We start from the raw sequence: 26,771 nt of genomic DNA, 5'->3' as shown, positions 1-26,771 counted from the left end.
AGGAATGCCTGTGGAGAGGGTACAGGTTCCTTGAGCAAAGGTAGACCAGCGCTCTGGGGGACTGCTGTGTAGACCAGTCTGACTAAAGCAGAGGGTCTCAATGGGGCAAAAATGAAAGATGAGTTTGGAAAGGGAAGCTTTGATCAGACTGTGGTGACGTTCAAGGCCCAGGAGGAGCTTTTGCTTTGGACAGAAAAGAGGAGCTGGTGATAGTGTTTGGGGAGGAAAATGAGATGGGGGGCGTGGATCAGTGCTTTAGGGCAGTGACTTTCCAGGATTAGTTACGGGAGCAGGGACAAAAGAGGGGAGGCCACTGCAGTGGTTCAGCCATAGGGAGATTTTTTTCAATTTTTATATTAGTTTTATCAGCCATATATGCATGAGCTTAAAAGTCAAATAGTAAAGCTAGGCTTATAACAAGCTAGGCAGTGCCCTGCCTCATCCTTTCCCATTCCTGATTCCCATCCTGAGATAACCTCATTCAATTTCTGATAGTTACCTTCTTATTTCCAAATTGCATGCTTATAAATTTTTCAGTTTTAGATTCTATCGACTTTCAGCTGTGAAGGATGAGAATTGCACTTTCGCACCACCCTCTCCCTCATCTTTGCTACAAACACACATACACACACCACTCTTAATATGCTCCACCCATCCTCCCAACATAATTGTATCCTTCCTTTTAGCTCAAACAGCATTTAGTGTGTACAGCATTATAATTACGTAAATATTATTCACAGCAGAGCCACATAGTGTACAATACTGTCATTATATTTCCTCTGTAATTATATTTCCTCTTTTGTTTTCTCTAGAATTAATAACCACCTCTTTTTTGTTTGCTTGCTTAGTGTTCTATGAACGTATCATTTTTTTCAACCCTAAATATTCTGACATAATTGAATACCTCTTCTCAATGTATTAAAAGGATATTGATTTTTTAATTCAGTTTGTATTTTTCTTGGCAACATTCTCCCTGGAGCATTCATCCTCCTGCTTCAATCTGGACTGACTGTGCTCTGGCTTGCTTGCTATTCTGGAGGCTGAATGGCTAAAGAGACCTGAGGTAGGTTAGGCCTGGGGGAGGAGAGGGCATTCACCCTAAGAATATCTAATATATTAGGTCCCGGTACATGGGTTCCCGATTATCCTCTATCTTGGTTTATGCCCTCATTTTGGTGGAGTACACCCTTCAGTAATTTCCTGAAAAAGAATTCATGGGATTTTTTTTTTTTTTTTTTTTACTTTGAAAAATGTGTTTATTCTACAGTCATATTTGTTGATAGTTTGGCTGGGTATAGAACACTAGAATGAAAATAGTCTTCTTCATAATGTGAAGTCATTTTTCCTTTGTGTTCTGGCTGTTAAGAACTTTGCTGCCATTTTGATTCTTGATACTTTGAATGTGGCCTTTTGTTTTCTCTCTGAAAGTTTCTAGGATTATTTTTAATACTCAGTGTTTTGAAACTTCATCATTTTATGCTTCAGTGTGGAGCTGTCTTCTGAACACATAGTGTGGTCTCCTTCTATTTGGAAGCATGTCCTTCAGATCTGGGAGTTTTCTTATGTTACTTCTTGGATAATTTCCTCCCCTCCTTTTGCTCTGTTTCCTCTCTCTGGAACCCCTATTAATTAGATGTTGAATCTTCTGAACTACACTAATTTTCTTCTCCCCCATTTTCCATCTCTTTGAGTTTTGTCCTACTTTTAGAGAAATTTCTTTATCTTCCAACTCTTCTGTTGACTTTTTACTTTCTACTAGCTCTTTCTTCCTCTTGAAAGATTATTTCAAAGATGCCGTCTTGTGTTGTTTGTCTAAGCTTGCTAAAAATACTTATTGTTGTTACTCCTTTTTACTGTTTTCCTCTCTGTTTTTCACATTAGAGGCTCTTCTCAAATGTATACTTGACCTTTAGTTGTCTGTTCATATTTAAGAGTGAGTTCACATTTACCTGCCTGGAAGCTTGCTGTGTGTATTAGGACAGGGTAGGGAGGGGCGCTGCTTATTAACCAGTGGGCCTCACCATGGGTTGATTAGGTGAGGACCTGGATTTTTTTGTGGGAATTCCAACATGTTAATATTTGTGTTTTCTCTTGGGTCAACTTTCCCTATCTCCTGCCTGGCTGTCAGTCTCCAGAAGGCTAAATGGCTAAAGAGGCCTGATTGGAGATGGGAGTGGAGGGGAGATGCAGCTTTTCACTTAACCTCCCTGTTTTCAGCTGCCTCGTCCAGCTCCCAGTCTGAGTCCAGAGCCCAACTAACTCAGTCCCTCCAGAAAGCAAACCTCCTATCTTCTGCAAGAGTTGGGGAAGGCATCTGGGAGTCTTACCACTCTTCTTAAAGATTTGTAGCCAGTCCACCTGTTTTGAGCATCACCTTAAGTCTGCAGTTCCTGAGCTTTTCCAAGATTCTGAGATGCTGGCCTCAGTTTCGGCTTTCCCATCTCTCCTAAGGCAGTTTCCAGTTCCATCTGTTTCCAGGATTCTGTTGGCACCTCTCATCTGTTGTCACCTCCTCTCCTATTCTTTTTGCCCTTATGGATTTATGCATTTTTAATTTCCATATTGTCATTTTGGTGAGGGGGTTGGGACAAAACCAGAAATCAATGGAGGCGTTTAATCTGCCATGTTTAACAGGAAGTCCCGATTCTGTTAAAACGTTTATTGAATGCCTTCTATGTGCAAGTGACAGTGCTAGGACTTCGGAGGTGGCCAAGGTAGATCACAAAGAGAAGGGGAAGGATTTCAGGAAGGTTGAAGGAAGAACTGCTGGGCCCTGGTGATCGATGCGGAGTCAAAGTCAGGAGAGAAGGGCACGTCCAGGATCACTCCAGCAGGCGAAGAGACTGGCGGAACTTGGGAAGTCAGGATGGGTGTTAGGTAAGCACTTTGATGGGGGTCTTCCTGGGATTCAGGACAGGCGGTCCACAGCCAGAGGCTGAGAAGGAGCAGGGCCTCAGAGACGGGAGAGCACTGGACTGCTTTCACGGAGATGCGGAACAGCTGAGAAGGCCAGCCCAGCCCAGGGAAAGTGCTCGAGCCATGTGAGCGTGTGTGGGACCTGGGGCCCAGCCCTTTGGGGCCCCTCCTGCCCACAGAGCTGGCACCTCCACCTGCCAGTCTGCCTGGCACTCAGGGCAGACCCAACACCTTTTAGAGTCCAGTGCACATCACCCAAGAGAGAACGGACACTGGTCCACAGAAGAGATGTTGTAAAATGATGTCTTCTAGACTCCTCTGCAGAGAGAGGTGCTGGAGCACTGTGTACACGTGTGGGTGTGTGCACACACCGTGTGCCCTCTCCCGACCAGAATGGGGCCACCTGAGGCATCCACGGAGGCCCGGTGGGCACCTGCCTCTCCTGGTTCTCTTCCCTGCACCATTTCTCTCCTTGGACCCTGCTCTCAGCTGGTGCCCACACGTGCCTTCTTGCCCGTTTGAGAAAGAAATACAGCCCACGTCTCTCATAGACCCCACTTCCCCTCCCCCATAAGCTGGGATGCCACAAAGCCTCCCAAACTTCATACCCTCCCCAAGCACCCCAGGAGGCCCCTGGCTCCAGAGTCACAAGTGAAAAAGCACCTCTTTGGCATTCAGGGGAAACCAAGGCACAGGCACCTCCACTTTGCCCTGGTACCACCCCACCCCTCCCACCCCACCCCCGTCAGAAAGGTCTCTACTTATGACTTTCATTCTTCTTGTCACAGTGGGAGCCCATTTCCTTATCCCCAGTGAAAGCGTGCAAATTTTGAGATACCTTCTTCCTTCTGAAATTCTCTTTGGGCTAAAGCTCCCCACCAACCCTCTCTTCTCTAATCCCGCCAACCTGAATCTCCCATCTTTGGGTCCCTTGTCATCCCCAGCCCTTCCACAGAGGAAATGAACCAGTTCCACTTGAGCAGGGGCCCTGAGCTCACTTTCCACCCTCATCTGCAGGGTCCCCAAGGTCTGGAGGCACAGAGGTGACCTGAGTTTGAATCCTCCCACCACTTACAAGCTGTGTGACTTTGGACAAGTTGCTTCAGTTCTCTGAGCTTCCGTTTCCCCCATCAGGGAAAAGGAGGTAATGAGATACAATTTGTAAAAATGCTGACGGATGAAGGGTTGAATCCCTGCCCTGCCCTGCCTCAGGGACCAGCAGCGCAGCCTCTGAGCCACAAGCTTGGCCCAGGAGGGTCTGTTCCCAGCTCGGAGCCACCGAGGCGCCCTCACCTTGTCGGAACTCCATCTGTCAGGAATTTATTACTAATGCATTTTATAACAGGCTTTATAATAAGATATTAAAGACTGTGGCAGCATCTAGCAAGCATTCCATCAATATTAATAACGCCTTTAGAGGTGGCACCTATGGTGGAAACAGTTGGGCTTGTTCCGAGGTTTGGTCCAGGGTTGAGAATAAATCTAACGGGCGGGGGAGGAGGGTGCACTGCGAAGATGAGAGAGGATGGCGTGCTTTTTTCTTTTTCCCATCTTCCTTTCTCTTGCTGCTTTGAATTTTTACAATACGTCTTTTCCTTTGTTCACAACTTTTCCTCCGTAATGCGTCTTTTGCTCCCTTAAGTTTTCCTCTCCTTTCTCCCCAACTTTCTTCCCTCTTTCTTCTCTCACAAACTCTCTCCCTCCCATGCCCATTTCCCTTTGGCCCCCAGTTCAGCCCCTTTCATCACCCCATCCTATTTTTCTTTGTCCCCCTGTGGTCTTCCCGCCGCCTTTCGCCTGGTCTCCTTTCCCCTTGCTTTACACCCTCTCCATCTCTGTTTCCCCTGTCCTGCGCTCTGCCTCTCTGTCTGGCCCTCTTCCTGCCTCGCTGCCCGTGCGCCCCCCACCTGTTCCAGTGAGCACCCTGAGCCACCTCTGTAGAAGCCCGGAGTGTAACGTGACTCACACTGCGTTTGAGAAGTGAGCTATTTTTCATTATTATTAACGAACAAGATCTCTTGCACGGTAGAACTTTGCCAGAGTCTATTCCCTTGTCACCCCAAGAGCAGCAAAATGGTTTATTTGTCTCTGAATTGCGCAAGGTGGCCCATTTACAGCAGGTCCATCAGAAGTGATGTGGAGCTTAAATGTGAGCTGGAAGAGGCAGGGGCCTGCCCTGTATGCGACCTGCGTGGAGTGGGCCCCTCGCTGAGAGGGACAGCCTAGCAGGGGCAAGGGATTTGCAGCGGATGATGCCTAAACACACTCCCCGGACCCCAGGCAGCGTGAGCGGTGCATCTGGGGAGATTTCCCTTGAAATGACTCAGAAGCTGTGAGGGAGAGGATGGGGCTGGACAGGGGATGCAGTGGAAGAAGGGGCTCTGGAAGCAGAGTTGGGACAGAGAAGTGCGCTAAAAGGCCTGTTTTAGGAACAAGAGTAATCACGCCCCGTGGGGCCTCTCCTCCCAAGACCAGCTGCTCCTTTCCAGCAAAAAGGTGGAACCAGAGTTGCCCTAGAATGGGGCTGTACCCCCCCGCCAGCCGAAATGGGCCTTTTGGCCCTGCCTGCACAGCCCAGGCCCACCTGGCTATGGTTCTGTAGACCCTGAACTCCAAGGCCAGACAGCGTAGGGGGTAGGGGGCGCCTTCCCCCTGGTCTCCTGTCTCCAGGCAGGCAGAAGCTGGCTCTCTGGGGCACCCTCCTCCAGGCCTGTCCTAGCCAATTGTGTCAAGCCCAGGATCAAGCTCTCACCTGCCCACACCCCTGCCACCCCACATGCATGCTGATCATTTCAATGGCCTGGATGGATTTGCATGTTAAAAGGAGTGTCTGGGGACACTTAAAAAGAAGCGGGAGCCGGCATTCATTCACCCAGGCCGCTTTCTTCTCCCCATATTACCTCCTGTGCCCTCAACAGTCAGCAGTACTGGCCATGAGCTTTGCTTTCTGTGGCCCAGCTGTGGGCCTTAAAGGGGCCAAATCCCAGCAGGCGCGGAGCAGGGTTAGCCTGCGGCAGAGCTGTGGGGTAAGGAGGAATTGCCCGTGGCTGGATGTGTTCTGGGGGTGCCAGTGGGGCAAGGAGCCAAGACCCATGCAGGGCAGAGTGAGCAAGTGGTACCAACAGGAAGGACAGCATGGACTGTGTCTCAACACCACAGCCAGGGACAGGAAGGGAGGGCCAGACAGGGGCTGTGAAGGCCGGGGCCAGGGAGGCCCTCAGAGGCCCTTGTCTCTGCTTTTCTGCTTCACCGTGCTCCGTTCTCACTGCAGATGGGCTTCCTCTGCCACCCTGTAACTGTGGCTCCTGTGTGACTTCCGGCCTGTCATGGTGCCCACTCTACCCCAACCAGGTAGCAAGAATCTTTTTTTCGGTTCCCCACAGAAAACTGATTGAATTTCCAAGGCCCCATCTGATTGGCCCGCTTGAGTCAGGTGGTTACCCCTGGACCAATCGCATGTGGCCTGGGTCTGAAGTCACTTGGTACAAACATGAACACCTAGATCCATCCCTTTGAGCAGAGCTGTGGGTATAAAGAGCATCTCTACTCGGAAGGCGGGTGGGCAGGGAGGCAGTGGTTGTTGTCTCCGGGTGAGGTGAGAAAAGCACTTATATATGAGTCAGAGCACCCAATTTCCAGTCACAGCTCTGCCATTAACCACCTGTGAGATGGAGAGCGTGAAAGTGCATCCCCTCACTTTTCCCATCTATAAAATGGGGAGACTAGGCTGGCTAATCTCCAAGGTTCCTTCCAGCTTCTACATTCAAGCCATCCCTGAGGGGTGTGTGGTCAGGCCTGGCCTTCGTGCTCAGGAGCTTCCTTGGCCTCCAAGCACCCCTCCCACCCCTGCCTCAGATCCCACCCCTCCCAGCTCTTTGGCAGGCCTATTTAAAACCACTTCTAAGTTATGCAGAAATCGAATAGGTTTTCACTGCAGGGCATGAAACATAATCCAAGAAGGTCGGACACAGGACCATCCCTCATATTCCCCCTTTTCCTGTCTTCTTGCACCTTGCTCTTAAATCCTCTGATCAGAGCCTTCACCCTGGACCATTCGGTATGGGTGGGTGAAATAGCCTCTCCTCCCTGAGGCAGGGGGCTAGAGAGCTGATGCTCTCGCAGGCGCCGTCCCTTTCCTCTGGGCACTAGCTCCACGTGGCATGTACTCTGAAGTGCTGTCTAGCTGCCTCACAGGGGGCTGGTCACTGAAATCGGAACATGTCCATCCCTCTCGTGGCAGGAGCTACAGGCTTCAGTGGCGTGCTTTGTTCTGGAGCTTGGGGCCGATGCTGGCACTCCTGTGATGTGCCTGTTGGACCTAGAGCTGGGGGGCGGGGGAAGAGAGAGAGCTGTAGGTTAGCTGAGAACCTCATAAAGATCTCCTGGAGACCAGTGCCGCCGTGGTGGCATATTGGGGTGGAGGCTGGCTTCGCTGAGCCCAGCACCCGAGGAGTACAGTTTCTGGGGTTTTGCACGTGGTGGCTCGGGGTAGGTCCTTGCAGAGTACCTGGGTCCATCAGGGTCCCCCAGGAAACAGTTCATCTCGGATAGTTTCGATAAAGGCGTTTCGGTGAAGAGACAACTCCCAGAGGGGGCGCAGGCCTAGGGGGACATTACGGGATGTTGAGGCACCAGAACTAGCAGCAATGGGAAGCTCTTTCTACTCCCAGGGCTGGAGGGGCAAGGGGAGGGGCTGGAGCGCACTGAAAACCGGGGCCAGGGAAGAGAGGCTGCTGGGTTGCAGCTAGAGGGGTTGGGGAAGTGATGCCCCAAACTCTTTCTCCTCCTGTCTGCTCCCCAAACTCTGAGCCCCTGCCGGAAAACTCCTTGCCTGCCTCTTCTCTAAGAAACTTCCAGGAAAGTCTGTGGGCGCGTGGGATGGGGCTGGAGGAGATGCGTCCCAGCGCCTCCCAGCCCGGGGCTCGCGGGGGGCGCGCGGGGGGGGGGGGGGGGGGGGGGGGCGGGGGGGGGGGGGGGTGCCATGGCAGAGCAGGGTACTCGGTAGATCTGGGGATTACAGACAGGGAATGTCCAGTGCAGTATCATTAATAGTCATCGTGTTTCTTTATGCCTCCCTGCCCTACCCTTGAAGGTGTTCTTGTCTGCCATCCTCTAGAAGGCATTCGGGCAATAAAATCACAACTGCCATCTTCTAAGCACTTATTATGTGCCGGGAAGTTTACACTCATGAGCTCGAATAGTCTTCACATTAACCCCATGAGATATTAATAAACTTCGATTTACAGAGAGGGGACTAAGGATCAGAGAGATTAAGTAACTAGCCCAAAGACACACAGCGAGGCTTGGGTTTCAACAGAGGTCTTTCCATCCCTGAAATCCTAGCACTTGTCCAGTCTACCCCCTCGTATACTTGATGCTCTTTTGGAGGGAGAGAGAGCATCTGTTTTCCAAGCCACTGAGATGGGTAGGGCGGACCTAGCAAAGGCAAAGCAGGTTCAGGAACTCAGAAGTGTAAGGGAGCCTGCTGGTTGGAGAAGTACAAATAGCTCTACCTGCCAGGAAATAGTAAACTGATAAGAAAAGAAACTACACGTGATCTTAGCCAAAAGGCCAGGATGCGGTGCCTGCCAGGAAATGAAGCGTGGCGGGGGAGAAAGCACAGGACCACGAGGGCCCGTGTCCTATGCAGAAGGGCCCTGGGGCGTCATGGGTGGTATGGAGGAGGGGTGCCTTGCCCATCTGCCCCTGTCCCTTTCCAGACTGACTAGGGGCCTTACAGAGAACACCCTTGCTTCCAGCAGATAGTCCTGGGGAAGGGCTGACAGTGTACCCGAGAGTGGTCCCCAAAGAGAGAAGCTTCTCAAGGCAGTGACCCAGGGCCCAGGTCATGGCCAGCAGCACGGAGAGGGGGCAGTAATATGAATGCCCTCCTTGGAAGGAGCCCTGCAGGTGTCAGAAGGGACCCAGTCATTGTCCCAGTGTAAAAAGATCACAGAGGACTAGGAATGTTGTCTCTGCCCTCAGGGAACTTTCAGTCCAACCCCTCACTCCTGGCTAGCGGGTACCACCCATGCTGGCAGGTGACCTCAGCACCGTGCAGAAGAGTTAGGGAAACTGCCCTCAGGGAACTTTCAGTCCAACCCCTCACTCCTGGCTAGCGGGTACCACCCATGCTGGCAGGGGACCTCAGCACCGTGCAGAAGAGGTAGGGAAAGAACTGCCATCAAGGTTTAGAGAAGTGTTTAGAACAGAGCTTAAGAGCATAGGCTTAGACTTAACTACACCTGAATTCAAGGCCTTCTTTGCCACTGCCTAGCTGTGTGGCTTGGGTGAGTTACCTAACCTCTCTGAGCCTCAACTTCCTTTTCAAAAGTGGGATAATAGCAGCCACCGAGAAACCTGCTCGTTACAGAGCTGACAGGTACAGCCTACTGCACAGACGTGGCACATAACAGTCAGTCAGTCACCGGGAGCAAGGATTGTTTCTTCCTTCCTGTCTCTGGTCAGAGCCTCGTTAAGTTGCCTGTCTTCAGATGTGTCCAGAGCTCACTAAGTTAGGAATAAGTTTACTCATGCAGAATTTTGCAGTCATGGCTTACCTGCCAGGCATTGTGGTGGGCGTGGCGGTAATGAGAGCTGACAGTTGGGCAGAGGATGCAAATACGCAGTTACTTAGAATACAATGTGCTAAATGCTGTCATAGAGATTCGTTCATGTCTTCATAAAGGGTATTTACTGGACACCTGCCATGTGCCAGGCACTGTGCTGGGCAAGGCAGATAGAGCCCTAAGGCTTCCATGGAGCACATGTGCTATGATGGAGACAGGCACTGGCTGGGGAATTACAGAAGAATTCTGGGTGATGAACCATTCCAGGGTGCTGTGGGACTCTGAGTATAAACAGTGGCAGGGGTTTGGGGCATGGTAGGGGATGACCTGGCTTAAGGGTCTGGAAGGCCTCCATGAAGAAGTTACATTTAGCCAGAAACCCCAAGTCAGAAAGGGGCAGGGGTCTGTCTATACACAGTGTATAGCAGAGGGAATCATGGAAGGCTCCTAGGAGGTGGTGATGTTTGAGCAGGCTTCGTGGGACTCTCTGGTTACAGGCTGCCATGGCCCAGGCATGGCAGGTGGATGCCCCACCCATGGGCAAACCAGGTAATGTCTGTGAGCCAGGCAAAGTCCCCAGACTCTCTGCCACATCCCCATATCACTTATCTTCCAGCTCCCTGCCCTTGAAACCTCCAATACGCAGACTCCTGGCTGCCCTCCAGAGCAGCCCGTGCCTGAGGCTTGGGCAGCCAAGGGGCACCTAACAGTGAAAGCAAAACCGCCAAGAAACAGGGGGTTGGGGACCAAAAGACCCTCATCCGGAACTCCAGGACGAGCAGATCATCTTTGGAACTGGTGCTGTTACAGCCACCAGGAGGCCATCCAAAAAATGAAAAAAAAAAAAAAATAGATGGTGCCTTTTAAATTCCTCTGAACCCTCTTAGAATAAAAATGACAAAGCCGCAGGTCTGGTTGGCTGGAGGGACATGGTTAATGGGCTTTGGGGGAATAGTCACTGATGGAGGCAGCTGCTCCAAGCTCCAGCTCACCCTTTTACTTGCTTTTTTTCACCCCCAGGACACGCCAGTGGGGACGCCCATCTTCATCGTGAATGCCACAGACCCCGACCTGGGTGCAGGCGGCAGCGTCCTCTTCTCCTTTCAGCCCCCCTCCCAGTTCTTTGCCATCGACAGTGCACGTGGCATTGTCACAGTGATCCAGGAGCTGGACTACGAGACCACGCAGGCCTACCAGCTCACCGTCAATGCCACGGTGAGTCCCGGCACCGGGGGCCCAGACAACCAGATGTCAGCCTCTTCCCACCCTCAAAGGGAGCACAGAACGTCAGCCTCGTTCCCTGCTAGTCAAGGCTCATAATGGTGATGCTGGTGATCAACAACAGCTGATGTTACTGAGGGTTCGTGCTATGTCCCTGGTGCTGTGCAGAGCACTCAAATGGATTGTCTCCATTAAACCTCACAACAGCCCTATGTCATGGAAATTAAGGGACCCATTTTACAGATGAGGAAATCGAGGCACAGGAGCAATTCAGTGACTTGCCCACAATCACCCAGCAGCTGGACTCCAGTGCCTGCACTGCTAACCCCGTGGGGCATTCCTAGTGCAGGGTGTCCTCTCACTCTCTGGGACACAGGACAGAGGTGTCAACCCAGCTGTGTCCTGACACCACCCAACATGCAGGGGCCAGAGGGTCCAAGCAAACTAGCCGCTGCTCTAGAGTGGTGATTCTTACACAGAAGAGAGCACCCGTCTGCGCCAAGCGCCGTGCTGAGTCCTGGGAATTCCAGGATGAGTTAGTCAGGAGAGGGAGGTGGGAGAGCAATAACTATCCCATTTTGTAGCGGACACTGTTGAGACTCACAAGCTGATAAGTAGTGGGCAGCAGGAACCCAAACCTGGGTTGTCTGACCCCCTAGTCCACTACCCCCATGGTCAGGAGTCTCTGAGTCTCCAGAACATCACTGCTGCTTGGACTCTGTTGCCAGCTGTTATCAAGGGCCTGGGCGCCAGGCAGGCCACACCCTCAGTAGGGTTCCTCCCCTGCACGCCCCTCTTCCCTGCTCCTGGAGCCTTCAGCCGGCAGCAGGGCGAGAGCCGGCCTGCTGTCCCTTAGATGTCTGTTTACAAAGCTCAGGTCAACAGTGAAACAAATCACAGGAGTCCCTCTTGACCCTCCAGGACCCATTAGCATCCACCACCTGGCCCCATGTCACTGCAAGGGGGCTTCCAGTAGCACTGGGGGCTCCACTTGGCAGGTCACGGAGCCCAGAGCCCAGGGGAAGACACACTGGATTGGGTCCAGGGTCCAGTTTGAAAGATGGCGTTCCCCCAGGATTGGACAAGATCCAGAGAGGCCCCCCAAACCAGGAAATGCAAACTTCTTCTTTGTACCTGGTCCAGCGGCCCCTGGGGAGGCCACTGCTGATGACACCCACATTCCTTCCTTCTCCCCTGCTTAAGTGGTAGTTGCCTGGGAGGACGTGTGTGCTGCTATTTGGAAAACCGACTTCTGGGATCAAGGGGACTTGCAAGACCAGAATCCACTTTTTGGACCCGCCTGTGCCCTCCCGCAGTGCCTTGCACACCGGCTTGGGGTGGTGATCCTCCCGCCACTCTCCATTTGCACACACCTCGGCCCAGAAATGCACAGATGCTTGCTATCTTTCTCACTGTGAACCCGTCCCTGTGGGATATTTTCTATCTACCATAAAAGTGGCTTTGGGCCAGTGGGGAAGAGAGCAGAGCTGGGCACAGGCATGAATCTGGGTGGCCAGGCCTGTGAAGAGGCCTAGGCTCAAGCTGGGATGGTGAATGCAGTTAAATTGCCATTAATCCTCCAGAGATCAGGCCTTGAAGCAGTGGAAGAGGAGGGGCCCTAGAACTCCCTTGGGTCTTGATGGCTTCCCCCACCTGATGCACAAGTCCCTCTCAGGGCTGACGCTGTGCCCTTGGCCACTGGGCATTTCCTCAAGGAGATTCTCCTGTGTGGCATTGCAGGGAGCAGTGTGGGTCCCCAGCCTCTACTGGGTGGGTAGCGGGTGGGGAAATGTGGGACTCCCCTGGGAACAAGCTGCTGAGAGCTGTAGGTGCCAGAGTGACAGCTGGAAGCCTGGCCAGGTGCCTGCTCAGCCAGATGTGCCCACTGCCATCCCCTTTCCCCAGCCATGGAGTCCAGGGTGGGCTGGACGGGGGCATCCGTGGCAGGAGCAGGGCTGCAGCCACAGGTGTGGGACAGGAAGGGCAGGTGCCACGCTGGACAAAGCCAGCAGCCCACAGAAGCCTGGTAATGGCAAATCAGAACCACCGGTGTCCCCGGCCCCACAGTTCAGAGGACTTCCTGCCAGGCTTCACCCTCTGGTCCTATCTGCCTAGTGGTCATTCCAGGCCCTAGCTGAGGGCTCTCACCATGGGTGGTCCCCAAGCCTGGATTGTGAGCCCCATCATCTTGGAGGCTGGGAGGCTGTCTCCCCTGTGGTCCAAGGGGCCCAGCTCCCCCTGCCTCCAGACTCTCCCCTCCCTTGCTGCACCCACGACCCATCCCCAAAGCCCCTCCGTCCTCTCCCCGGCTGCCCCTGAGGACTCGTAGGACAGCCAGCCCTTCCTTCTCCTCGAAGGCTCAGCAGCTGTGTTCTGGAGGGCAGGAGCAGGCACTAGGCTTGCTGTAACATGGGGAATGCCTTGCATCACTCACATCACCCCAGACAGGCCAAGGGGGATCTAACCCAAGGACAGTCACCCCTCAAATCCCAAAGCAGAGAATTTACAAGGCCTAGAGTCCATAGAGTTCATTCCGGGTGTCCCTTCATCTCACAGAAGAGGAAGTTGAGACTCCAAAAGGGGAGAGAACTTATTCGAGGTGACCCAGCAAGTTAGCACCTGGGCTGATATTAGGGCCCCAGATCCAGACAGAGCAAGTTTTTATGTCAAAAGGACCTGAGTGTGAGTCCTGGCTATACACTTACCAGATGTGTGACTCGGGGCCAGTTACTTAACCTCTCTGAGTCTCTGTTAAATCTGAATAATGGGCACATAATACCTACAAAAGCAAATGAAGTGTATAGTACAGTGCCTGGTATATAACCTATTCAGCATGTAGTTTCTCTTCTTATTGGCTATTGTTATTCAGTAGCAGCAGCTATTTAAGCAGTTTATCTCGTTTAGGGCAATAGAAGATGGGTTTTGGGTTTCCTTTCTTGGTGAGCTTTCCACAGGACCACATTTCCAGCTAGGAGGGTTTAAACATTGCCTGCCTGGCCACATGGGCTGCATGACCTCTCAGGATTCCTTCCCAGAGTCCCATAAATGTCACCCGCCCTGGAGCGCCCCCAACTTGTTCTAAAGGAAAAGTTGCTTGACCAGTAAACCCAGCGTGTAGAGCAGGGATACAGGTTCCAGAGTAGCCCCCTCTGTGGTCAAAGGGCCTTTCTTCTGAGGAACCCCCACCCTAGTCAATTCCCTTGCTGCCCTTGGATGAGAGGGGGCAGGAAGTGGGCATGGAGGGGGCAGTGGCCCCTGACTGAATCCAGAGAAGGAGCTAAGGGCAGCACCATCCCTTTACCCCAAGGGCAGTCAGGCCTAGGCTGGGCGGGAGGCCAGAGATGTGGCTCTACCCCAGGCCTGCTTTGTGACAGTGGATAAGCCACCTTCCACTAGGCCTTGGGGACCCTGTTTGTGGTTTCCTGCACAGGTCAGAGATCACTGAAGGTTCTTAGAGTTCCTGAGCTCCGTGTGCTAATGCCCTACCCTGGGGGAGTGTGGGAATACATGTGTATGTATGTGCACACGTGTTTGTGCACGTGGGTGTCATGTGTGTGTGTCCGTGTGTGTGCATGTCCACAACATCACTTAACCTACGGCTGTGTATTCTTTGTTCTCTAAGGATCAAGACAAGACCAGGCCTCTGTCCACCCTGGCCAACTTGGCCATCATCATCACAGACGTCCAGGACATGGACCCCATCTTCATCAACCTGCCTTACAGCACCAACGTCTATGAGCATTCTCCTCTGGTAAGACCCTCCCCGGCCCTTGTGAGACTTCCCTCTGCACCTCCGGTAGGGATGGGGGCCCTGTTTGGTGGGATGGGCTCCTTGGCGTTTCCTACTCCCCCAAACCCCGATGCATGGCAGTGATGGGTATCCCAGCACAGTGAAAACCCAATCCCCTCTTATACCGCACCCCACCTCCTCGTTCTCTCACTTCATCCCTGGAGGGCTGTGAGTAGCAAAGAGCAAAGACTGGCTAGTGCAAGTGAAGGGCGGCAGTTCAGGAAGATTCACGTGAGATGACGGGGATGCCCGTGGAAACTCCAGCCGGGGCTGGAGAGCAAAGTTGGACTCAGCCAAGCTCCCCAAAACATCAGTGGGGCTCAGCCACGCCCCCCACGGGTCAGTCAGTCAATCTGCCTCTCTCAGCCAGCCATCACTGCCCAAGGTGGCGGCCACCTGCCATCCGCCCCGCCGGCCTTCTTAGGCTTGGCTCTTCCCTGAGAACTCACAGCTCCGGCTCCCCCTTCTGACTGCCCAGACTTCGGGTTTCCCAGGGCCACGTGTTCAAGAGAGGCACCTGATTGGCCGTGGTCTGATTTTTTTTTGGTTTCTTTTTTTTTTTTTTTGGCTGCGTTGGATCTTCGTTGCTGCATGCGAGCTTTCTCTAGTTGCGGCGAGCAGGGGCTACTCTTCGTTGTGGTGCGCGGGCTTCTCATTGCAGTGGTTTCTCTTGTTGTGGAGCACGGGCTCTAGGCACGTGGGCTTCAGTAGTTGTGACGCGCAGGCTCAGTAGTTGTGGCTCGTGGGCTTAGTCGCTCCGTGGCATGTGGGATCTCCCCGGACCAGGGCTCGAACCTGTGTCCCCTGCATCGGCAGGCGGATTCTTAACCACTGCGCCACCAGGGAAGCCTGGCCATGGTGTGATTTTGTGCCATGTCACAAGGTCAGAGGTCGCCAGCCAGCCTGTAGATTGGCTGCCCGTGGGCCATGTTTCCACCGTGGTTGTCAGCTGTGACTGGGGGGTCTTAGCGACAAAGCATGCCACTGCCCCTGGGCATGGGCTGTGGGTGGGCAACTTTGCTCAGCCGTGGGCCAGGCAGGCAGTACTAGGCATCCCTTGTCCGGTAGACATCCCTGCTTTTGTACAGACTAGAAGAGAACACCCGCTGTGGGCTGATGAATTGGAAAAGGGTGGCTCCTCTGGGCAAACACAACCCCTGGACATACAGCTTGGGGGGCAGCTCTGTGGAAAGAAAACTGTGCCCCTCCTTCTGAGGGAACTAAATGTGCTTAGAGGAAAGGCACAGCTTTGAGAGCCAACGGGGGCACACGCCTGAACGCGTGGACCCCACCTGCATGTCTACACAGGCTCGCAGAGTTGGGTACAAGTGAGAGGCAGGCTCCCCTGACCGGAGTGCAGGCCATGCTCCTGGACCACCACAGACCAGGAAGCCTGCCCCCCAACTTTGGGACCATGGTCTGTCCCGACATTGGCCTCCGCCAAGCACCATACTGCAGGCTCCAGGTATGAGGGGGAATCCACTTCTTGGGGCCGCTTGTGGGCTGGCGAACAAGTTGGCCTCCTGCTGCAGGTGTCTGAAGCTGCTTCGAGGGCAGAGGGAGGCATCTGAATGTCCCCACCCCAGCCGTCTCTTTCTTGGTGGCCCATGGACAGCAGGAGCTTGGGCTTTCAAGACTGTAGGCTGCCTCCCCCAAAACCTCTTTGCTAATAAGCGCCCATATTCTCCTCCCTGACCGTTCAGGCGAGGTGGGCTCTGGCATCTGCCCCCAGCCCCTGGCCGTCCCTTCTTAGTGCTCAATGCTCCCGCGTGGCTCGCTCAGCCTCGGCTGCTTTGCTGGACCGTGAGGGTAGTGCGGCAAGAATGGGGTCTGCTGTGAGCATAGCACACCGTGGGTGCTCAGGAGGTGTCTTGGGAATGAGTGAATGAATGAGTGAATGAACAAACGAGCAAACGAACAAATGCCCTGGTCAGACCAGCCCTCTCACTATCCTGTCGTCCTCATCACCCTTTGTGCCTGCTCTGGTCACCAGCCCCAAGTCCACCCATCTGTTGGTTCCCAGCTCACTGACGACCTTTCTTGGAACTTTTTCCTGGCTTCCTCCCCACTGGCCCCGGCATAGACATCCCTCTCCCCGCGGCTCTGCTGGAGGCCGCCCTCCTTATGCTGCATGACTTCCCACTGAATTGTGGCCACACCTGTAACGTTCACCGATGTGTAAGCGGGTTACTTTGGGGCTCCTGGTCACCAAGGTGGCTGAGTCTTTGGGACCTGGTCTCGAACCTCCCACAGGCCTCCCAGGGCATCGTGCTCAGGGCTGAATGCAGGCAATATGGGCAAAGCCAGCTTGTCGATCGAAGTGAGGACGTGATGGTGGCTGGGCAGCCAGGGGTCTCGGAGCAGGTCGCTGTACTACCATGTACTTGCTTGGCCAAATCACACGACTTCCAGACCTCTTCCCCCTTGGGGAACTGGGGCTACAGCTGTCTCAATCGTGCCTCCCTAGCCTGGGGGTTTTAGAGATTGAAGCACCCAGCAGTGCCGGCATTAGCAGACGTTAGAACACCGCAGTTATGTGCTGGGATTGGGCTGGGGGTCCCAGCTTCAGCCTCATTTCAGAGTCCCGGTGGTCAGCAAGAGGGGTGTTGGCGTGAGTATCGTCCGAGACCTTCAGTTTGTCTTGTCTCTCCTGGCATCCCTGTATCGTAGCAGAGTAACACTAAATGTAGCTATTACTACAGGTGTTCCTTTCAGATCTGCAGATTTCTGAGTTCGTCCAGCCATCCATTCCATTTTTCACTCTTTTACTCATCCTCTAGGTGTTCATTAAGCCCCTGCTGTGTGCAGGGCCCTGTGCTAAGCCACACTTTCCAGACGATTCCACGGGCCCCTGCTAGGATGACTCCTCAGAACAGGCAAACGGGGCCCTTGCTCCCCTCGTCTCCTGCGCTCCTTATGCTCAGTTTCTTGGCATCTGACATGGTTCTTCCTCAGGATGAGGGACCTTGATATCTCTTTGCCTTGCCAGGGTTGTCCCTTTGGCCCCGCAAGGCCACTAAAGCCAATGTCTGGGGGGCTCCCAGGGAGCAGGTCTGAGTCCCGCCTCTTGGGTCATGACCAGGCTTGGGCAAGCCAGGCAAGGAAGTAAGTTGGGAGATTCGGACTCTCCCAGCGCCCACAGAATCGCCTCCGTGTCCACACACCTCTGGCCTTCCTCCCTGCCTCCAGACTTGAAAGTTTACCGCGTCCCTTGCACAGCTTCCCATACACCCTAAGCCTGATTTTTTTCAGGCTTCTAATCCGCTTCCGTGCCTTGATCTGGGCCCTCCATGTCCCTTTACAGTGTGGAGCCCTGATTTAACGCAGCACTTTCCCGGCCAGGCCAGGGTAGAGGAGCGCCATGGCCTGATCGGTCCCCCAGGCCGGAGGACCCCGGAGTCCCCCATCCCCGGCCCCGCCTCTGCTGGCCCGGCGCCTCCATCCGGACCCTCGCCCACTCTCCCTCACTCCCCCTTTTTATCTGCAGCTCCCAGCGTGTTACGCCTCCCTCTATCAGTGTATCAGGTCAGCACGCCTCGTCTAAAGTGTATATATTACCTAATAAAATCCTTCTTATTTGGGATTATTGCATCAAATTTTAATTTCCTCACTCGAGCAACAGCATGTCGGCCTGCCCGTCAGTGAAGGACCGATAGAAGGTGAGAAGAGCGGATAAACTGCACAAATTACTGCCAGCCGATGCCTATCAGCCCTTTGACTGGAATTGACTGGAATTAAGGACTGAGAAATAGGATTTTCTGCCTCAGAATCTGCTGTGGCAGCTCCTGTCGGAAGTCTCTTCTGGCCCCCATCGGCTGCCTCCCCCCAGGGGCGCCTCCCACTCCGGAAGCAAACTGCATGTCATCCTTTCAAGTCCTTAATCCTGTCATGGAAATGGGGGAGGGGCGTGGTGCTGGGCCTGCGGAGAAAGAGGTAGACGGGGCCCCTGAAGCTCCAGCTTCAGCCGCTCCCCTGGCCAGCCTCTTTGGAGGGAGGCAGCCACAGAAGGGAGAGTCATGTCCCTTCTAGAGCAGTCCCAGCTCCTCTCAGCTCTGCCCCGACTTCCCTACTGGTACCCAGGCCTCAGAGGCTGGGGCTGCCTGGCACCCTCACTCACCCCCTCACCACACCTTGAGCCGCAGTCTCCCCACATGTACCCTCACTGTGAGAGGTTGTGAGAAAAAAGTGAAGGAACCTATGCGGGAGCCCAGCACAGTGCTGGGCACACAGTAGGTGCTCAACTAATGCTAGCTCTCTCTGTGAGCTCCTAGCTCGTCTCTCTATAGAATTCCCAGAAAACGTCTTCCCTCCAGGGTGGGGATTATTAACCTGGGTTCCTGCGGGGCCTGCATTTTGCTGGAATTGTTTGGAACATCACATGCATGCATAGTCTGGGAAGAGGTCTCTTAGCTTTCATCAGATGCGCACGGCGGTTCCAGGCTCCAGAGAAGAGTGACAGTCACTTTTATAGCATTTTCTGTGCACCCAGTGCTGTTTCAAGTGCTTTGCATGTATCACTTGCTGAGGTGTGGGACTGTTGTAATACCCACTTTATAGATGGGGAAACCCAAAAGGTGAGAAGTTAAGTAACTCACGCAAAGGATACAGATCCAGACAGTCTGACCAGAGTCACACCCTTAACCCCCTTGCTCTACTGATCTTCCCCCAATAAGGAGTTGGGACCCCGCAGGCCTGTGCACCTTTAGCCTCTCGGGGGAGGGGGGGGTGTGGAGGTGGGGGCCTCATTTCCCAGGAAGCCTCCTGCTTGCAGTGTGGGTTCCTATGAAGGGAAGAAGACCTGTGGCCAGGTGGGCCCCAACTCTAGCCCTTCTGTGCCTACCTACCTGCTCCCCCGGCCATGCCCTGATGCACCCCAAGCTGGGGTTCCTCTTTGGAGAGCCAGCCAGGCAGAGTGCACCCCTCTAGAGGGGCCCAGGCCCGGGACGGGCACTTCTCCATCCTCTCAGCTTTGGAAATAGTTTCAGTATATTGAAAATATAATCACTGAGACTCTGAAACAAGAGCCGTGGGTTCCCAAGAGCCCCTATTCCTCCCTGTTAATTCCTTCTCATAACATTTCCAGTCTTTGTGGCTGCACTTGTATTAAAAGCTCAGGGTTTTATTAAAAACAGATTTATTTATCCAAAAAGATGAAAACCCAAACTTTGTCAGGAGCCTTTTAGAGCGCTCTTCGTGGAAGCTCAGGTGTGGCTCTTCCTGGGGAGAGCCAGCCTCCTTGCCGTCTGGTCCTGGCTCTCCCGCTGGGCCCTCTGAGCCCTGCCCACCCAGGAGGACTCCAGGCCACCAAGGGCAGGGCTACCCATGGGGAGATTCTCACAGGGCTCTGAGGACTGAGGGTTCCTTGACCACCACCTCCCCTCTTTGCACAGCCAGCACTGGCCCCCTTCCCGTCCTCCCGAGGCTCACTAACCACTCCAGGCCCTGGTTGTACGCCTGCAAGCGTGCAGCTGCCTCTTGAGGTTTGTTGTTTAGCGACTGTCTGGAATGGTGCTTTGGTAGGCAATGGGCCCAGCTGACCTGGTAGGCCAGTCCCTGCCCTCAGCAGGCCAGGGGCGGCCAGGGGACCCTCATGCTGGAACACATGTGAGACTCAGATTGGATGGGGCTGTAAAAGAGGGAGCTGACCCTGTGTTGAGAAAGCCCTTCCTGGCAGCTGGAGCCTCAGACCAGAGTCCTGGGCTCTCAGGCCTGGGGACAAATCCAGGCCTCTCTTGTGTAAGGAGTGACACCAGGAAAGGCATACCCCCCAAAAGACGCCCCCTGGAGTGCCGGGGGGAGCCGTTTGTGTAGACCCTTCAGATCTAATGCAGCGCTTCCCAGATGACCTCCCACGTACCCCTGGGGTCTGAGGCTGTTAAGATGTTACACAAAAAGAATCTGTCTTCAGCTCAGAAAACGGGGGAGAACAAAGGTTAACAGATTTCTTTACCGCTTTACTACTACTGGGAGCCTTTACCACATTAAAGCCCATTGTGCCTCTCCAAGGGAGGGACAGGGAATGTATGTTTTCCCATATTTGGCATGAATTAATACATGTAAAGCGCTTACACTAGTGCGTGGTACATAGCCACAACTTTCATAAATGACAGTTATCGTTATAATAACGACCTGTTACAGAAGCAGCATCCAAGAGCGTTTTGGAGCCAGAGTACCTGACCCTGAATCCTGGCCTCACCATTCCCTCTTTGCGGTGGGGACCTTGGAAAGGCCACTTAACTCGTGGTGCTCAGTTTCCTCATCTGTAAAATGGGGCTGTCTCCCGGGGTAGTTGAGAGGGTGAAATGAGTTAATACATAAAAAGCGTTCGGCGCAGCGCCAGGCACATAGTGAGTGCTAGAGAAGGGCCGCTTCACACTCTCTCACACAGCTCAGGTCCTCAGAACCCACTTCGAGAGATGCGTCTTTAATGGCATCTTTCTCTGACTTTGTCTGTTTCCCCCATGGGCTCTAACTAGAGCTCCTGGGTGGCGGGGAAGTGCAAAGGAAGGAGCCAGACCTGCTTTCTGTGTGGCCTTCACCTCTGCGCTGTGTCCATTTGTCTGCTGGAGACGTTTCCCCTGCAACATTCTCACCTTCCCTCAGCCAAACCTGGGGGCGTTCAGGATTGCTGCACACCTGGGCTCAGGAGAGGCTGGAGTGACAGCCTGGGCCAGAATCTCAGGCAGGCATGGCTGGTGTGATAGGGCCTGGAGAGCAAAGTGAACATCGCCCTGGGTGAGGGGCGACTCAGCAAGTGGTGGTGGTGGCGAAATTGGGATCCAATCATTTGTACGTTCATTTATTCAATCAGTTGGCCAATCAATTGATATTTGAGTGTGCCCATTATATGCCAGCATCTGTTCCTAGTGAGTCTTACGCTTCCAAACCCCTGCCGGTGCTGTGTCTTTTTTTGTTTTAATTAATTAATTAAGTTTTGGCTGCGTTGGGTCTTCGTTGCTGTGCGCAGTCTTTCTCTAGTTGTGGCAAGCAGAGGCTACTCTTCTTTGCGGTGCACGGGCTTCTCATTGTGGTGGGTTTTCTCGTTGCAGAGCACGGGCTCTAGGCGCGCGGGCTTCAGTAGTTGTGGCGCACAGGCTTAGTCACTCTGTGGCATGTGGAATCTTCCCGGACCAGGGCTCAAACCTGTGTCCCCTGCGTTGGCAGGCAGATTCTTAACCACTGCACCACTAGGGAAGCCCCCCGGTGTTGTGTCTTTTGCCTGGAGCACTTCCTTTTTGTTTTCTCTCTCTGGCAAACTCCTACTCACTCTTCATGACCCATCCTAAATGTCACCGTCTGTACAACCCTTTCCTCCAGGTGCACTTGTACACTCTGGGGTACATATGCGCATCTAAGCAACCTCATATCTGTATAGCAGTGTCTGTGCATATTGTGTGCTCCCCCAAAGCAGGGGTCCCTGAATCCCCATTGTGGGAGTCCCAGCCCCTAGCCCCTTCTCCCCCAGTGCTGCAGGGAGAATGAATGGGGTGTGGGGCAGAGCCATGTGAGGCAGGAGCTGCCGGTTGTAGTGCTGGATGGGGCATGGTTCAGAGGACCATGGTGGCCTCCGTGGTTGTCACAGTCATCCCTGGGGATACTCATTTTCAGGATTTATGATGCTTTCATTCACAGAGTAGTTGATTCATGATCTTCTCCTTTACTCCGGCCTTAGTGAAAACTGAGTTGTTGTTGTTATTCATATTAAGGTGGGGAAAAACAGACCAGAGGGGTGCAGCAAACTTCCTGAGGTCACACAGCACTGATGTGAGATAGAGACCAGACCTCTTGTCCTCCTGCCGGATGCTCCTCCATCAGCTCTTCTTCCCTGGGTGTTTCATCTGAATGAGGGGAGATGGGGAGGGGAAGGGGGAGCAAGAGAATCAGCAAGGTTGGGCCTCTGCAGTGGGCATGGAGGTGTTTGCCCGGGGGCCTCAGCGTATGTCCCAGGGATGATGGCCTGTGTACTCGGTACCTGCTTCCTAGGCTGGCCAGGAAGTCCCCATGGGGAGGGAAGCTGTGGGTGCCAGGACAGCTACAAAGAAGAACAGCAGCCTGGGGGCTGGGCGGCCAAACTCAAGTCCTTTCTCTTTCCCACCCAGGGCACGACGGTGCGTGTTATCACCGCCATCGACCAGGATAAAGGACGTCCCCGGGGGATTGGCTACACCATCATCTCAGGTAAGGCCTGGGCTGCCCTGGTCCCCCACCCCGACTCAAGAAGAGCCGCATTAGGAGTGTCAGGCTCTGCAGGACAGTGGAGAGATCTGTGGCCACGTGGGACAGTGACATGAAGGGACCTGCCCCCAGGGACAACCTTGGCCAAAGGACCCAGGCAGGGAACTGACCCGGCTAGAGGAGGGAGGAGCAGGGGAGGGGAAAAGGAGCTTGGAACGGAGGCTTAGGTGCCTGGGGCTGCTGGGTGGTGTTGGAAGGCAGGAGTGTGCGCCGCTGTCCGAGGTCTCAGGCTTCTGGGCACTTTGGGGCTCTGAGCCCAGGTCATTGGTGACTCTTACCAGTGCTCTGGGATTTTCTTTGTTTTTCTTTACTCACTTGATGAAAAGATGGCAGCTGTTACATCACTTTAGAACTAATACAGCTGCAACTTTGGCTGATTTCATGCTCCTTTCACATTTCTGACCCTTAGAAAGTCATGTCTCGTTTGGAATGTTGCAGGGAGGCCCATAAGCCCTCCTTCCCCACCCAGTCTCTTGGTTGAGCAGAATAGTGACTGAATGCAAAGAGGGTTCTGGTTGATGGGACCCCCTCACCCCACGACCCCACCCAAAGACTAACAAAGCAGCAGCTCCTTGGCTGTCTTGGGACTAGGTGGCTTTGGAGCAAGGCGGCTGGGGAGAGGTCCAGGAGAAACTGCTCACTCACTCACACACTCCAGACCTGTCCCTGTTCTCCCGCCCCCACCCACACCCCACACGTGGCCTCCCTGCCCAACCCGCTGGTGAGTGAACAGGCAGCCTGGTGCATCTGGGCAGGCCAGACTGATGGCCAGGAGGATGGCAGGCCACCAGGCCAGTGTCCACCCCATCGCCCCTCCCTACCACACTGCCAAGAATAGAGTGGCATTTTGGGGGCATTTTCTCCCTGAAGCTCAAAAGGCACCAATGTGTGTAGTGATCAAGAACATGGATGGAGTCTCCTGAGCATCCTGCCTGGGGTGGATCTCCATACCTCAGTTTCTCATCCATAAAATGGGAGCAATAAGTGTATCTACCTTAGGTGGTTCAAAAGTCAGAAGACTTACTATATGTAAAGAGCCTAATTAACGTATGTAAAGTACGTTATAAGTGTTAGCTGTTACTATTATTTCTGCTAGCATCTAATAATACCTTCCGGATGTTGAGGGTTAGCTGGTGTGAGGGAGACCCCTCACATCCTCGGAATGCAGGAAATCAGGGCATTATGGGCTTCCTGTGACCTACAGCTTCTAGCATAACTATTACTGTGCTTCTAAGCCCAGGGGACCCCAGGACCCAGAGCGAATGTCAGACCAGCTCATGTGGTCAGTAACAGCAGTGTGGGTTTGGGCCTCTGCTCCCCGCACCCCATTTCCTCCCCATTCTGATGCCCAGGACAGGACTCAACAAGAGTAAAGCCCAATATGTACTTGTAGAATGAATGAATGAACATCACTCTAGAGTAATGGGTATTCAAATTCCAGTATGCCCAAGAATCACCTGGGGCTCCTACCAAAAATGCAGAGTCCTTGGCATGCATGAAGATTCTCATTCTGTAGGACTGGGGTGCAACCCAGGAAAGGTCCTTTCTCCCAGTGCTCCAGAGGCAGGTGGCCCTTAGGCCAGGATATGGAAAAGGAGGTCCTAGGAAGGAAGCCATTCTGTAGGAAGGCAGAGTCCTCCTGGGAATTAGCGGGCCCTCTCCTGGTGAGCAGAGGAGACGGGAGGCCCATGCTGATACTGGTATCCTTCATGAGTTTGTCAAATTGGGAAGCAAAGCAAGTGCCTCCCAGTGACAGGGGGCTTGTGCTGGAGATCTGAGGGAACACCGGTGAGCCCCAAGGGTGATGGAGTTGGGGGCCTAGTATGAGGCGGCAGCATGAGCGGGATACCTGGCTGGGTAAGGCATTGTCTCCTCATCTCATTGACTCTGGGCTGCTTCCAGACATACTCCTAGGTGGGGGTGGGGAGCAGGGAGCCAGGGCCTGGCCTGAGGTCATGGCCAGACTGGAAATAATGCCTGCAGTGACACTGGGAGGCCATCCTCCAGGGCATTGGTCCATTTCAGGCCCGTGCTGGGTGCCAGGCCACCAGCCCCAGGCCCTCAGGTCCTCTCTAACCTTCAGAGATGGCCCCAGTCACCCCTTTCCTCTGGAGCAGGAGGCTGCAGGGCAGAGCTGCTTTGGTATCTGGGCTGGGCTCTGAAGCTTAGAGTCTGGGGGCAATTGCCTGAGACAGCATCCTGTGAGATTTCCAGAGGCACGCTCTCCTGGGCCAGGTTCCCAAGTGCAAACAACAGGACGACGAGGGAGACCCAGGATGTGAAACGACAGGTAGGGGATGTGTGTGAAGGTGGGGGCAGGAGGCAGAAAGTTCTGGAAGGCCTGGGACACTTAGCATAGTTTTATAGGATTCCCGTTGCCAGCACAGATGTGCCTTGAGAGCTTTTAGAAAGGATGACAAATGGGTTTTCTCATACCTGCCAACTTCGATTGATTGGTAATGGCTGCCTGAAGAGGACCAGGAAGCCAAGCAGGCTCGGTGCAGTAATCAGTTGGTAGAGTCTGCCATGGGTGTGGAAATGGAGGGGGCAGCCCTGCGGCAGATGTCTGCCATCCTGCGTGAGGTAGCACTTGGATCACATTCGCAGGGTGGCCACGATGGTCTTCATTGTCATGGGTATTTGTCACCACGAGACCGCACCCAAATCCTTTTCAGACAGCTTGAGGAAAGGGCAGTCCTCTTTCTTCCCCTGCCATCCTGAGCACCTGGCTCCCCTGCCTGCCCTTCTCCCCAGGCCTGGGCCGGTGTGGACTCCCTGTGAGCCAGCCTCAGCCCAAGCCCAAGCAGGCAGGCAGGCAGGAGGGCACAGTCCCCAGGGGGACAGGTGGACAGAGCCTAGGATTTGGCCTCTTCTCTACATCCCCCAGCCGGCCAGCGTAGACACTGCTGCAAAGAACATTGTCTGCCGAGGGCCTGGCCTCACACACCTGCCTCTCCCGGGGTGTTAAGTCGCAGCCCTCTCCCAGGTGGCTTAGCCGGTGCCTGTTTGGCTTGAAGCAAGAAGAAGGGATGCCCTGCCCGGGCCCCTTCATGCTGACTGCCCACGCTGGCCCTGAGTGCCAGTGTGGGAGCCTGCTCCAGCCCAGGTGCTCTGGAACCATTTTCATTAGAAAGAAAGAACTGAGGGCCTCAGGGTCTCCTGGAGCTGGGTGCGAGTCCTGAGGGCACTGTGGGTGACCGAGTCTCCAGGCACCTCCAGAGCCTGGGCAGGTGGTCTGCCTCGGACACAGGCCTGAGCCCACAGTGATCCATGGCACAAGGTTAACCTGCCCAGCTCCCTGAGGCCCTGTCCCACTCCGGGCTGTTTATCATCCCTGCAGCTGGGGGGATTTATGTCCACACACCAGTGCTTTCCCCATTACTAATGACCCCTCTGTTTTGCCAAGAACAAAGAGGCCTTCAGAGGTAAGTTATGGCTCCATTGCCATCATTTGTTCTCAGCCTCTTGTGGCCAAACTATGACCAAAGAAGGACAAGGTTTTTGCCCAGAGAGGACCTGGCACGGGCCCCATCGCTCCCTCAGCCTGTGCCTGCCCTGCCACTCACCAAGGGCATCACTTCTTCCAGGACCTGACCTCTGGAGCTCTGCGGGCTCCTATCCCCAGTGGCCAGCCCAGCCTGTGGTCTGAGCAGACACCCTCCTCTACCAGATGGAGGTAGTCCTGCTTCAAGGGGCAGCTGCCCTGCAGAGCGCTGGACTTGGAGTCCAGAATTGTCAGTTTGAGACCCAGCACCTCCACCTGCCGCAGGGTGTCCAGCCAAGGCGTTTGGCCCTCTTAACCCCATAATCCTCATTCACGGAATGGAGATAATAACTCCTGTGGCAGATGAGATGATGCCGGAGAGACTCTAAAGGGCCATAAAATATTAAGCATTATTGTCAAAGAAAGATCAGGACCAGGGGTCCTTGGGACTCCTAGTCATTCACTTTCTCCTTAATTCATTTAAGTATAGAGAAGTAAGTGGTTGAGAGCGCAGGCTTTAGGGCCGTGTCCAGGGTGGTGACTGCTAGCTGTGCTG

The 26,771-nt window shown here is 53.9% G+C and overlaps 1 protein-coding gene across 1 annotated transcript in view; it reads left to right on the top strand.

Annotated features, from left to right (window-relative positions):
- The window catches only part of CDH23 (cadherin related 23), a 403,130-nt gene that overhangs the window by 114,976 nt on the left and 261,383 nt on the right, over nt 1-26,771 (top strand). Inside the window, exons 6-8 of the mRNA XM_007454689.1 lie at nt 10,506-10,700; nt 14,329-14,457; nt 22,596-22,674. Of these exons, the coding sequence (XP_007454751.1) occupies nt 10,506-10,700; nt 14,329-14,457; nt 22,596-22,674 (403 nt within the window). The remainder of the gene's footprint in view (nt 1-10,505; nt 10,701-14,328; nt 14,458-22,595; nt 22,675-26,771) is intronic.

This window comes from Lipotes vexillifer, unplaced genomic scaffold, assembly GCF_000442215.2.
Source record: "Lipotes vexillifer unplaced genomic scaffold, Lipotes_vexillifer_v1.1 scaffold205, whole genome shotgun sequence".
Lineage (NCBI taxonomy): Eukaryota > Metazoa > Chordata > Mammalia > Artiodactyla > Lipotidae > Lipotes > Lipotes vexillifer.
The sequence above is the reverse complement of the archived record's forward strand: the minus strand, read 5'-3'. Positions and strand labels throughout refer to the sequence as shown.